The sequence below is a fragment of the Zalophus californianus genome, chromosome 4 (assembly GCF_009762305.2).
Source record: "Zalophus californianus isolate mZalCal1 chromosome 4, mZalCal1.pri.v2, whole genome shotgun sequence".
Classification (NCBI taxonomy): Eukaryota; Metazoa; Chordata; class Mammalia; order Carnivora; family Otariidae; genus Zalophus; species Zalophus californianus.
This window is the reverse complement of record NC_045598.1, coordinates 161,583,584-161,598,034: the sequence shown is the minus strand read 5'-3', so window position 1 is coordinate 161,598,034 and position 14,451 is coordinate 161,583,584. Positions and strand designations below refer to the sequence as shown.

The 14,451-nt window shown below is 31.1% G+C and overlaps 1 protein-coding gene across 2 annotated transcripts in view; it reads right to left on the bottom strand.

Moving 5' to 3' along the window:
• Positions 1 to 14,451, bottom strand: part of EMC2 (ER membrane protein complex subunit 2) — a 46,059-nt gene that overhangs the window by 8,845 nt on the left and 22,763 nt on the right. For both annotated transcript variants that reach the window (XM_027575630.2, XM_027575639.2), the window contains exons 6-10: positions 13,233 to 13,318; positions 13,024 to 13,083; positions 7,386 to 7,467; positions 6,467 to 6,577; positions 4,216 to 4,320 (exon numbers count right to left, since the gene is read on the bottom strand). In XM_027575630.2, coding sequence (XP_027431431.1) covers positions 4,216 to 4,320; positions 6,467 to 6,577; positions 7,386 to 7,467; positions 13,024 to 13,083; positions 13,233 to 13,318 — 444 coding nt within the window. The remainder of the gene's footprint in view (positions 1 to 4,215; positions 4,321 to 6,466; positions 6,578 to 7,385; positions 7,468 to 13,023; positions 13,084 to 13,232; positions 13,319 to 14,451) is intronic.

Here is a 14,451-nt window from a genome sequence, read left to right as displayed (position 1 = left end):
ATCTAGTAAGGCAAAATTAAAAAAAAAAAAAAAAGAATGGCAGGGAGGGTAAATATTACTAAAGAACAGGGTTTAGATCTATGAACGATGGCTTAAAATACTGAAATGGTACGTTCATGTCCAGTGATAAGATGCATCTCATAAAGCAGGGAAGGGCATATTTGTCTGGCCTTATATTACTGAAGAGACAGGGAGAAAGGAAAACAAACAAAACTAAACTCTGAATTTAGTTACTACTCAGAGCTTTAAGTCTGAAATGAAAAGAGAAAACAAGTGAGGGTAGGCTATCAATTGTTCACATGAGAAAATAACTGAGAGTGAAAAACTGCATTTATAGCTTCAGATACATTTATACCTGACATTTCTTTTTACAGGCAGTATATTGTGGCTTTCAGAGCATCAACTCTGGAGTCAGACTCCCTAGGTTTAAAAACAGCTGTCATTAACCAGCTATGGCACCTTGGGAAAGTTATTTAATCTTTCCATGCTTTAAGTTCTTCATTTGTAAAACAGGAAAAGTACCTACCTCATAAGAAATTTTCTATAAATATATGCTCTTATAACTATTTTTGTGGTGGTGGTTATAGTTGCAATGAACAAAGAAGGCATCATAAAGTAAACTTGGAGCATGTGATTAGTAAAAACAATGTAACAAATATTACTGTGATTTAGTGAAAATCACATATTAACTCCTTTAATCCTCAGAAAATTTCTATTGTGTCCATCTTGCAGATGAAAGGCTAGGCCCAGAAATGGTATATAACTTATCCAAAATCGCATAAATAATAAATGTCAGAGCCAAACTTTGTAGACAATATGGATCCAGCATTTGTGTTCTTCTCTTAACTCCTACATGGTGATACTAGCTTCCAGGAATGGGACTCATGATAGAATACAGAGATAGACAGAAACTCTCTAGATAGCTACTTGGGGGAAAACTGACCTTTATTTCACATCATACATAGAAATCAATTCCAAATGGACTGTGGATCTAAATACAAAAGGTAGAAGGAAAAAAACCTCTAAAGACACACAAAATTATCTGTATGACTATGAGTAGCAACTGATTTCTTAAGCAACACAAAAAGCACAAACCATTGGAGAATATAAATGAACATATTTCACTTCAGAACTTTTATTCATCAAAATCATTTGAGAGAGACTGCAAGTAGGAAAGTGAAGAAATTTGCTGCACATATAACAAAAAGCTCATAATCAGAGAAAACTAAAAAACAAAATAAAAAGTCATAAACCAATTAAAAATATAGACTTCATGAAAGAGACATCCAAATAGCCAATAAACATACAAAAAAGTGTCCAATCTCACTGGTCATCAGGGAGATGCAAAGTGAAACGATGAGATACCACTATACATAAACCAGAATGGCTATAATTATAAAAACTGACAGGACCAAGTATTGATAAAGATGTAGAACTATGAGGACTACCAAACATGGCTGGTGAGACTATAAACAACTGTTGTGGAAAACAAATTACAACCCATTATTTCCACTCAAAGGTATACACCCATCAGAAGTACATGTATACCAAAAGACTACAGCAATATTCAGTGTAGTATTATTCAAAATAGCCCCAAACAGGAAATAACCCAAAAGCCTATCAACAACTGACTAGATAAATTGTAGTATGTTCATACAATAGACTACAGTACAATGAAAATGAATGAACTACAGACATGAAGAGGGATAAATGTCATAAACATAACAGTGAAATAGGCTAGACAAAAATGAATGCATACTATGATACCATAAAGTTCAAAAACAAGTAAAGACTATGGGATTATTAATCAACACTCCTGAGGTTAACAGGAGTAGAATTAAGAGGATGTACTATGAGGGCTCTGGGGTGCTATAATGTTTCTATTTCTTGACTTGGATACATTTACCTTGTATAATTAATTGAAATGTACATTTATGACTTGGGTTCTTTTTTCTATGTATGTTGTAATAAAAACTGATTTTAAAAATATACTCATGCTATGTCAAAAAAAGCACTCTCTGAGCAGCTAGTTGTTTCTCAAAAATACCTTAAAAACAAGGATGTAGTCTACAAACCATTACATTAGTTTTATATTATCAAAGTCTTATCTTCAAATTACACACACACATACATACACTCTAGACCTACTATGTGTGGAACCCTATTATAATCTGTGCTATCTCAAACTAACCGCATTTGAAGAAGCACAGCCTAGCTGATATTTATAAATATTCTGACTTACAATATGCCAACAGAAGTAATATCCTCTATTATACATAATAAAAATACACTAAAGCGACTTTAAATAATATGATCGTGGGGGCACTGAATTTTTTTAATCTCCCCAACCTTCTCCAACCAGGAGTACAAAAACAAAGAAAAAGCACGAAAAACAAAATAACAGAAAACAAGCCCAAAGAGAACATCTTCAAAAAAACTACATTACAGGTAATCCTCCAAAACCCTGTAATGTGGTTTTTATCACCAACAGTGGCAGGACCTCCAAAAGATCACTGGCTGTATGATAGGAGTATGTACGGTAGGATGGACAACCTACTAATCTACAAGCCACAGAAATGAAAACAGTGTGAATTGATGAATCTGCAAATGGCCTGCAAAACCAGGACAGTCTCAAAAGCTCCAAATCAAATGTGACGTTAAACAAGTCTAACAGTCTACAACCTCAAAATCTCTAAAATGTCCAGCAAACACTCTCTTCCAGGAGGAAAAAAAACCTCACACTGAAGGATAATCACCCCCAATTGAAACCAAAACAGGGCAGAAACACTAGGGGTAAAAGGGAGAGATGGTTCAGATAAGGGAAAGGAGTGGATGAGAGGAAGGTAGTGATGTCCACAGGCAGCAAATCCCAGAATAAAATAAAAGAACAAAATGCAACATTTCAAGCTGAAAGCAACACCTCAAAATTCAAGATCTATAGAGCTCTAAGAGTAGAACAGAAGGCTGAAGACAGAAAATCTTTCTGAACCAGACTAGTTCTGAGAAAGACTGTGTATACAGAAAGGTCATATTTAAATTCTCTATAACAAAAAGGAAGCCATAAAAAGACAAGTTGGGTAAGTTATCCTATCTCTGATACCCTCACTCCACAGAAACCCTCTCCTAATAAAAACTATCCGATTTAAACAAGGAGAACAGCAAAAACAAAAAGAGAATATGATTAACTCCATAAAAAAATTAATACAGAAAATAACAGAAAAAGATTTGAAAGAAAATGAATGACAGAGGAAAGAGGTGAGAAAAGAAATCTAATAAACTTATAATTAGAGACCTGAAAAAAAATCTTGGGCTATCAAACAGAAAAAATATTTAACACAAAGCAACTCTTCTCAGATTAAAAGAAGATTAAATTTACATATTAAGTGGGTCTATTGTGCATTTGGGAAAACTGACCCAATAACAATCAACAAAACGTACTGTAGTAAAACTACTGGATTTTAATGATAAAGAAAAAAATTCCTTTGGACATCCGGACAAAAAGTCTAAGTCACTTAGGCAAAGAAGATCAGGATGGAATAAGACTTAACAGCAATATTTTATCCTAAAACACAATGGAACAATATGTTTAAAATACTTAAGTAAATATAAGCCAAAGGTTATATTAAAAGCCAAACTATCCCTCAAATATAAAGACTACAGAGAAATAAGTTTATAAATGTGCAAGATGTAAGAAGATTTTATTTTGCCATGAGCTCTTCCTGGAGAATCTCCTACGGACAAGCTTCAGAAAACGAAGAAAAGAAATGCGTGAAGAAGTTTCAGCTAAGATCTGACATGTAAGCAGAGTACAAAAACTTTTTTATATAGTCTGGGTAGTTTACATTTAGGCTTTTCTTCCTCCCTTTTAATTACCTGAGATACTCTAATTAATAATATGTTACACACCCAATCTGCTTCTGAAATACACTGCACAATTTATTTACCTTTTCTGGATTTTTAGAATTACTTTTTATTTGCCAAATGCTGACTACTGAAATTTCCAGATAATAAGGCTACTTACAGGATCATAACAGGGTAATGAACTTCTTTTGAAAAAAGAAAAAAAATAAGTGATCCTACAAGTTAATTCTACACAATTAAAACACATTTGATTAAGACCAAAAGACATAAAAGTCCAATGATAGACATTTGGCTTTGTAGTTTAAGAAATATATTAACTGACCTATACGATAATATAAAATTATCAATACTGACCTGATAAGCTCTGTTTATTTGACTAGCTGCCCAACTAGCATATTTCATGTTGTCCTTTTTTGTTTTTGCACTTGCTTTTGGATTAGAAGCAATATGACTTGCCGACTAAAAACAAAAAAGAAACATCAAAAATAAAATTCCTTTTTTCTAGCCAAGATAATAATAATAAAAAAAATGTAAGGGTCATATTTGCAATGGGATAACAAAGAGTACCAAAACAATTTCAAAAATAAAGTGGAATGAAATTAGTGTTTAAAAATGAAAATATAGTTTAAAATATAGAATAAAGTGACAAAAAGAGAAAGAGCATCTTAAATAGCTAAATTTATTTTATTAGTTATCTACCACAACTCTTAATGGTAAAATTAAATACCTAAATACTGCAGAATATCATTTAAATACTGTAGAATATTGAAGGTCATTATTATTGTTATTAAATTACTATTTCTAGTTCTTTATTACTATATTACTTCAGCTTTCCTATGTCAGAATTATAGAATTATTGAATATTGATGTAAGAAGGAATATCAAAAATAATTTAGTCCGATTTCCTACATTAATGGATAAAAAAAAATTTAAGTCCAAAAGGAGTGATGTGACTTGACCAAAGCAAGTTACTGAAAGCCTTAAAAATAGAAAGAGATCCTCATTTCCAATCTAGTCCTCTTTTCACTTTACCAAGAGTTTCCAAACTATGTTGCACAGTACCAGTTAGAATGACTGCAATTTGATCAATCCATCCTCTCCTTTTAAAAAATGTACTTAAACAAGGGATTGTTAATCTAGAATCCATGAAAGAATCTGTAAACAACCAAAATTAAATACTAATTTTTAAGCATATACTGTATTTCTGGGAAGAGGAAGATCTTTTATCTTATGTTTAAATATATCTTATTCTTAAGAGGATTCATCCATGTGATTAAAAAAAAAAAATTAAGCCTTTCTTTTATACCTAGCCTGTGTGACAGGCTCTTTCCCACTCTCTCCTCCTCTGTCAGTGAGGAATTTAGGAATTTATTGGCCAAAATCTTATTTTTACACCTGTATGTCTTTAATGTCACCTCTTTCATATGAATTTTAGCAAATGCAGTGATTAAGAAAATGACTCTGGAATCAACTCACGGAGCTGATATCCCAGCTCAATCACTTAGTAAGTCTGTGATCATCTTTCAACAAATTAACTAGACCTCTCTGTGTCTTAGGTTCACTTTCTATGAAATGGTAGTAATAACAGTATCTTCTCAAATAGTTGATATGAGGATTTAATGATTTAAAATTAAAAAAGAGCTTAAAACAATGCCTAGCACATAAAGTGTTATGTATAAACTATCATTAATAATCTACTGTAATACATTTTTTAAATTAATTTTTCATTTATTTGGTAAAAAGAGACAACACCGCTACTATACTGTACCTCTAACCTACTACAATTGGCACTGGTAGATCCAGGAAAAATTTCTTGAAATTCCTTTGAACTATTTTCTAATCATATTTTGCCATTCCTTTCCTAAAAATTATTTCATTTATATTTCTTCCTGCCTCTATTTCTGCAATCGATTCTTTTTCACTGAGCCCCGACAAGACATTCATCCAAAAGTCCTTGAAAAGACCAGGATAAATTAAAATTTCAAAGAACTGGCCTATTAAAAAGAGGTTTTCTGGTTGTAGGGAGGGGCTTATTTTATGTATATTTTAAAGCTCAGCAAATTCTTCCTCTATATCCCATAGCTCTTGTTAATTGACTTTTCTAAGCTCGTCATTTGGCATACATAAACCATAGAAATATTTAATTACATGCTTCCCACAACTTCCAAGCTCTTTTTTGTACCATAAAAAAATTTTAATTTGATAGTAGAGATTTTTTTTGCTAATGTCTTTTATTGCATAGTTTAAAACTATGTCATACAATTATAACTTAAGGTAAGAAATACAAAATAATGTTGGGCATAAACCCAAGAATATCAAAACAATTAAGATACAAATTATGGTTTTGTATCTGTTCCTATTTAATAAAAAGACAGATTTAAATTCTGATACAATAGAAGATATTTTATAATAAAACATCAAATAGTTAGGATGTATTAACATTTAAAAATAAAATTGCCTTACAACCTACTGCTCATATTTAACGAAAGGAAAAAAATATACTTATCAACAAAATACAAACAAGGGGAAGTGACCGGATGGGATAGTTAATGGACTTTAAACGACAGACTTCATAAAATAACATTAAACATGCACCTCTACTCACCATGTAAAGCCCAAACAAAGCTCTCATATTTCTGTTGTTCAGTTTCAGTGCCTGAGCAAAATACTTTCTTGAAAGTTCGAGGTTTTCAAGTCCACCCTGGGTATATTTAACCTGTTAAAAATTGCAGAGTGCTGAAACCTGTTTATTTTACTACTTTGAAATATAGCATGTTTCATCATACCATAGGCAATAGTAATTGAAACAGATATTCTGTAAACAAATGCAAGATGTTAAAAGAATTCATCTTAAAGTTGTTAAAGCTAAATTTTAAAGCATAACCTCCCTGAAAAACCTATTCTATGAACATTAAGATCACAGAGTATTTTTTAAAACAAAATGTTGTCAATAAAAAAGCCAATATAATTTCTTTTTTAGCTGCCTTGCTAATGCCTCACAACTTTATATTTTCTATTAGTAGCATTCTAAATCTATACTTACATACTGAGTCGCCCTTTTCTAGTCACCTTGACATTCATTATTAATGAAATGCTTCTAACCTTATAGCATTCAATTGTATTATTATTCTTAATAGTAAGATAAATACTTCCTACTTCCAAAAATATTGATCTTAATATGAATTTCCTAGAATATGGGTTTAAAAATCAAAATCATTGTAAATGCCTCAGAAGCCAATAAATGGTGACAACTGTGGCATCATTAATTCATAATTAGGAAAGAAAATATACAATAAAAAATACAAAGAATTTCACTGTTTTAAGTAAGCGCTTTTATTTTTAAAGCCATATTCCCATTATAATATTAAAAATGTAAAGCTTTTACACCTACAGTCATGTTTCATCAGATGTCTTAAATATTTATATATGTGCCTCACATTAAGGACATATTCTTAGTTCCAAAATAATACCTAACACCAACAAAAATAAAATCATATACAACTGTTGTTTTTGAAAGCACTTACTTCAGCATACTGCTGACAGTATAAGTGGTTGTGTGGATTAGTCATCATTAGCTCCTCTAAACAAAAGGCTGCTTTAGCATAGCTGAAAAATATGAAGAGGAGAAATCAATTTTAAAAGTCACATATGCCATCTTAGCTAAAATAAAAATAATTAAAAATAATTTAAAGCAATGCTGGAAAATAATTTTAAAACAATTTTAGTGATGTTAGACATTTTATTCCCCAAATTTAAAAGCTTCAGTAATAATATACTTGCTATGCTGAATTCTTAAATACAAATAACAAAGGCTTAAATTCTGAGGCAGCCTATGAACAATCAGTAGATACTACATTCTTAAAACTGGGTCACTATTATGACATCCAAACATTATTCACAACACAGACTTCACAACCTTGGATCAGGTTACATATAAAATAATTTCAAGTCCATTGACCACTGAATAAAATATTCAAATAGCTAAAGGGTAAAGAGGAAATAAACATTTTATTAAATACTATCTATTTACAAAAATCCTTTATTGACACCTATTTACCAACATATTCTATTATAAAGACTTTTCATTACTTGTTTGCCTATGAAATTCTAATGAAGTTATAAATTTTTAAACATATGAAAAATAGATCAAGTTAGTGGTTTTGATATGCACTCTACTACTATTTCATCATGTGGTAAAGAAACAAACATCTTGCTAAAAACCTGAGGAGAGGACTGCTACAAAGGGCTCTGGAAAAATGGTTTTACACCACATGACTGTAATTCCTCTCAATGTATTTTATAAGTTTAAAGCAATGCAAATATCGCCACTATTTATAGGAAATCCTAAAGAACAAAGGTGCTGTAAAATTTATTTCCAGTAAAAGCTGACAACAGTACCCAACACAAAAAGGCTACCTACAGTTATTTTTGGCATTTGTCACCAACATACAAAGCTACCTGTCTTTACACTAAGTCTGATATACTTACTTTTCAAAATATACATGCTGCAGTTTCACATAATGTGTACTAATAACAGCTAACTTGTATTATTAGTGCTCATTATGTATCATGCACTTCTCTGGGTGTGTTATATATATTAATTCATTTAATCCTACCAAAACCCTGGGAAGCAGGAAATTATCACCATTTTATAGTTGAAAAGGCACAAGATGCAAACTGAAACCTAAGCTGTGCCACTCCAGACAGCCTACTCTTAACCACTATGCATACTGCCTCTATGTACTCCACACAGTGAAAAATCGTGGTAATGATAGGAGTGATGAAGAGGTCAATGGTAACATAAAAATGGGTACAACAGTCAAACCCAAAGGGCCTGAGAAACCAAAAACACCCTATAGATTACCAAAAATCATAGCATTTTAGATGTGTGTGTGTGTGTATATATATATATATATATATATATATATATATATATATATATATATATATACTGTTATCAAGGATCAGTTATATAGCCTTTTTCATTTTTATACCCAAAACCTCGCACTGGTTCCTGACATGTGATAGGTATATAATAAATGCCTGAACAAATGACTGAATAGATGTCTAGAACAAAAGTATTATAACTACTTATCTGATATATATTTATCATTCTATAGAAGAAGAAAGTGGTCTCTACCTTAAACACTCAACTTTATCAAAAAGACAGTTCCTTCTAAATATGTTCCTTTTACTGAGGTGATGCCAAAATTCATATCAATGCTAAGAATAAATGTTCTTACAGATTTAAATGGGTTGAGCACAACTGTGACTCTGGTTTTTATACAAAATAAAGATAAAATAGGCAGGTATGAGTTTCTGCTGAAAAATGAATGCCAAGATATTTTTCTTAGAAATTATTCAGTATCACATACAGAAGAGGATCCCTTGCTTCCAATTTTACAAAGTATAAAAGCAAACTAATTTTGTGGATAAAGAATCAAACTTAGAGCTAAAAGGAGAAGATGGTCCAATACAGTTTTCTCAACAGAGGTTCACTCAAGAGTATTTAAACCATATGGAAAGTGACTTGAGTGACCATTTTCTCAATTGTCCCAAAAATGATACATAGCTAATTCCATTTCAAATGCATAAAAAAGTTAATTCATTACATACAATGCCTCAATGATTAGAGAATTAAGATTACTTGAATCTATGTAAAATAACTACTAGTATTAGTATGTTAGAGTCAATAACTAAATAAAGTTTCAAAGTTCTGTTCCTCACAAAAGCATCTGTATAGGTTACATATCTATCCCTACATTGTTTTATCAACATTATGATTTTTCCTTATAGGATTTTGATAATTCCATTTGTTATAGAATTTTATAGTAAGGCTGGACCTACAAAAAGGAACCACAGTCACAATCATAATTAATTTATATTATTAATTGCTCTTTGCTGATACAACATCTAGTTTTAACTACAAATCAAATAAAAAAAGTGTGTCTTTGTTCAAAATACATATTTTTGTTTATAATATTGGTAGTACTAATGTACACATCTTAACTAATTTTTTATATTTAGAACAAGTAAAATGTCTCAATATGGTCAAGTAGTGTGATATATATCACTGCAATCACTAAATAGAAACTAGAATTTATAAATCAGAAGCAAATTTAAATAAAAGAAACTTAAAGATATTTTAAAAAAAGCACATGGCAGAATTCTATATCCTCTTTAATCCCTGTAACAACAATGAATAGACTTACATGAACATTCTACTTTGGAAATTTATTTGAAGTAAAAATTCTAGATCTATAGTAGCAATGCTGCCTGTGACCTATTATATTTAAAAGAGCTTATTCCTACTTATTCCTATGCAAAGAGAATGCCAAAATGATAAATATATCTCATAACTCCTAAATCGCTGCATTTTGCCACTATGCCCACAAAACTGACATCCCACAGTTAACTTACCTCTTTACCAAAAACAAACAGCAAAATGAAAAAACCTTACCTACTACAATGACTTGCGCAAATAGGTTAAATGAATTAAATGAACAGATTCTTATTTTCATATAGTTTCAAAAAATCTGGAGATATTTATTTCCACTCACCCTAAACCTGAATATTCCCTCTGCGTTCAATTAGAAAAAATAAATGGGAGGTCATTTTGTAAATAACTAGCTTCAAGACCAAAAAAAGTTTTGTGATACAAGGTAAAAGAAGAGGCTGAACACAATTATCATTTCCCCTTAAAGGAAATTACTTTTCAGGTGCTTTTTTGTCTTTTTATTTCTTGATTTCTTGGGATTTTTCCGTTCATTTCTCTTAAGTATACATTCAACTCTATCTCAGTGAACTCTTTAGAAACTCAAAGCAAAACTAAATGTGGCCATTACAAGGTGAAGCAAATAATAATAATAAATTTAATTATAGGTTAAAAATAAAGCATGGCCTATTTTAGAACTAAATATAAAACTATTAGAAACACATGCAAAAAATAAAACTGAGAAAGAAGAAAGAAAACAGAGGTGATATATTTATGCAGTTCTTAGAGGACATAAAGCAATAAAAACTGATATATCTGACTATATAAAAATATGACATTTCTATAAGTTAAAAAATCAATATTAAAAAGACATATAACAAGGATATATTTGACAAGACAAAGGTTCATATCATTTATATAAAGAGCTATTAAAATTTTTTAAAAGTTGTAACCAATTTTCACCTATCAAAATTTACAGACTAAAAAGAATGATAGCACCCAGTGTTAAGGGGATGTTAATAATTGCTGATGTAAGAGTAAACTGATGTTACCTTTCCAGTGAAGAACTAGAAATGATTTATCAAAACCACTAAAAATGTGCATATCATATAATCAAGTAATTCTACTTCTAAGAATTTAGTTCAAGGAAACAAAATAATTAATACAGAATTATAGTAAAAATGAAAAAAAAGAAAAGAAATAAAAAACAAGATTTCTATTCCCCTAGGGAACTGATTAAGAACACTAGAGTACATTAATAAGATGGAATAATAAAAGCGATTAAAATCACACTGTGAAATATTTATTGTGATAAGGAATGTCTATCAAAACATAACTAAGTGAAAAGCATAAGCTATAAAAGATAATTCTATCTCAGGTTTCTATTTCAAGAGGTACTGAAGAAAAAAATATAAATTGTAGATAAGATGATGCAACTACACTCAATTTGGTCTTTACTCTTTATTGTGTTTTCCAAATTTTCTTCATTAGGTATTTCTTTAATTAAAAAAATTCTTTGATTAATCTGAAATGTTTTTTAAAGCTTTTAATCACACCATCTTCAAAAGGCACAAAACCATTTAAAATAACTGTCATCTGTTTTAGGGACAAAATAAAACTAATGTTAATTGTTTTACTGCACTCCAAAAACTCAGTTTCATGTTAAATTATATACTATATACTTTACAAATGTTGACTTTAAAGCTGTAAAAATGGAATACCTGAACTAATATAACACTGTATGTTAACTACACCAGAATAAAAATAAAAATAAGTTTTGAAAAAAAGCTATGAAAACTGGAAACATTACCATTTAAGCCAAATGCCCTACCACTCTCACATACATGAGAGAATACTGAGTACGTTTACATATGTGATCATATAAGCATATATACATCTTTATGACCATGATTCAGGAAATAATTTCCTAATGGAAAAAAAAAAAAAAAGATTCTGACAGCCAGAGCACAGAAGAGAACTGAAGAATGGTTCCCAGAATACAGTACACATTCATTAAATCACAGCTATTACTTTTATTTTAGCTTCTAGTTTTACTAGAAATATGCAGATAACTACCTTAATTCTCCATTTCACATTACACATATAGCCCTGGGCAAAGCTAAGACATAGTGTCTTCATTCTATCTTATTTCCTGTGTCAGCTATTTGTAGTATGGAATGAGGTTAACTATTCATACACAGTAAGAATATGCGCATGAGAATCTGATTCTATTCCCTCAGAAAGAAGAAATGAAACAATGTGATATACCTCAGATTTAGAAGAACTAAGGGGAAAAAAAAAAATCCTGCCTGTAGATGGGAGTTTAGCATTAACGCTGCAATATTAGAAAACTTGCACTAAGACGAGGCTAATCCTCTCACACTGGGATTTCCTCCTGTCACTGCATCAATTAAAAAGCCAACAAAAACATTAAATATCCAATAAGCAAGTTCCTACAGCATTCAACATTCTTGATTATTCTTGGTCTTTTACCCAGGCAACAGAATGCTTCTACTTTGGAAGAGTTGATTCTCTTAATACGAAGGCTAATAAATGCATACAATTGACAGAATTTTTAAACAGCAGGGAGTATAATACTCTTTGTATATTAGAACAATTTAGACTCTAAAAATTCACAATTTTGAATCACTAAAAATAGCCTTAGCTCAGCAAATGCAGACCTTTCTAATTCCAAGGAATCCATCTGTATTTGAAAAAAAAAAAAAAACTTGTCTCTCAAACAAAAATAATTTAGCAAAACACAAATAACCTAATTAAAGCAACTCACATATTATACCCAGACAACAAACTGATGATTTCTCATTTATTTATTTTGTTCATTTAAAATGACATGATTCATATCCTCTCACTGAACTTTCAGAAACCAAGTCTTCTGAACCTATATAATAGTGATAAAAACTGCACTCCTAATAAAATTTACAACTTACTCATGTTCATTGATATAAAGTTCTGCAAGTTCATGCCAAGCTTCTTGGTCCCCAACAAATCTGGTGAGAGGAAAAGAGGGGAAAAAGGTGTGTAGATATTCTGTAAATGAACAGCATGGAGGCAAAAAGGAAAATCAAATGCAAATTCCATTTTAATTAAAAAAGATTTATCAGAATAACAAAACACAATCCTCTTGTAAGACACTCACTGTTCCAGATACTCATTCAGTTCCCGAATGGCCTCCACATTTTTCCCCTGGGCTTTTCGAATGGCAATCTTACGCTTTCTTGCAGCCTATGGGTTGACATTAATAAAGGATTAGGCCCTCATGATTCCCTGGGTTTTTGTAAAGAAGGTAATTTGACTGTGCAAATTATTATCTCAATGCCAGTGAAATTCCATTGTAGAACTACTGCTTAGTGGGAGTTTATAAACATACCCCATGACATCCCACTGGGGAATTCAAACATTCCTCTAACAATCACATATGCTTTACTTTTGATGTACACAATGTATGCATCATTTCATTCAAATAAATAACCATCCAGATTCTGATAATTACAAGCCAGCAGGGAATCCTAATCTTTACCCAGCCTAAAGTCCTTTACTCTGTCTCATTCATAAGATTTGTATGTTAAGAGATAGAGGGATAGTGGAGATTAGGAAAAAAAAAAAAAATCTGACCATGGCCACATGAATTATAAAATATAGCTCCTGATAACTTTTTTCCACAGTTTTAAGAGAAATAACTACCTGTAAGTCTTTCAAGAGTAACACAGGACCAGAAAAAAATATTTTATAAATAGACAAAACATCTAAACTTGCATTTTAAAGTTTTTAAAATGAATATAAATAACAATGTCATTGATTTATGCATTCATCAAATATGTACTGAACATCTACTCTTTGACAGGTACTGTGCAAAACAATGAAAAATATGAGGATAGAAAAAGAACAGATAATTCCTCATTATCTCATGAGAAGCTCATGAGAAAGACACAGCAAATAAAAAGAGAATGATAGAGATATCTAGGGTGTCATGCAACATGGAGGAGAGCCTAACGCAGGCTGCGGCAGAATGGAGGAGGTGTAAGGGCCAGAAGCAAAGAGGGCCCCAGATGTGATACCTGTACTGAAATAGAAAGAGCAAAGATACATTAAAAAAGCAAAAGAGGGAAGTGTTTGAAGGACAGGGCATAGATGGAGGAACACAGAACAAAAGTAAAGAAGACAGCAACAGTGTGTGTAATCAATATTACCCGTTTGAGGCTGGAGTTAACAGGGACTGGAGAGTACTATGTAAATTATTAAATTTGTATCTCTTCCATCTCTGTTTAACTCAATGCAGATAGCTAAGCAATAAAACAAACAAAAGCTATAGCTAAGTTAAGTTTATTAATTATGAACATGATTGTTACTGTTTTATA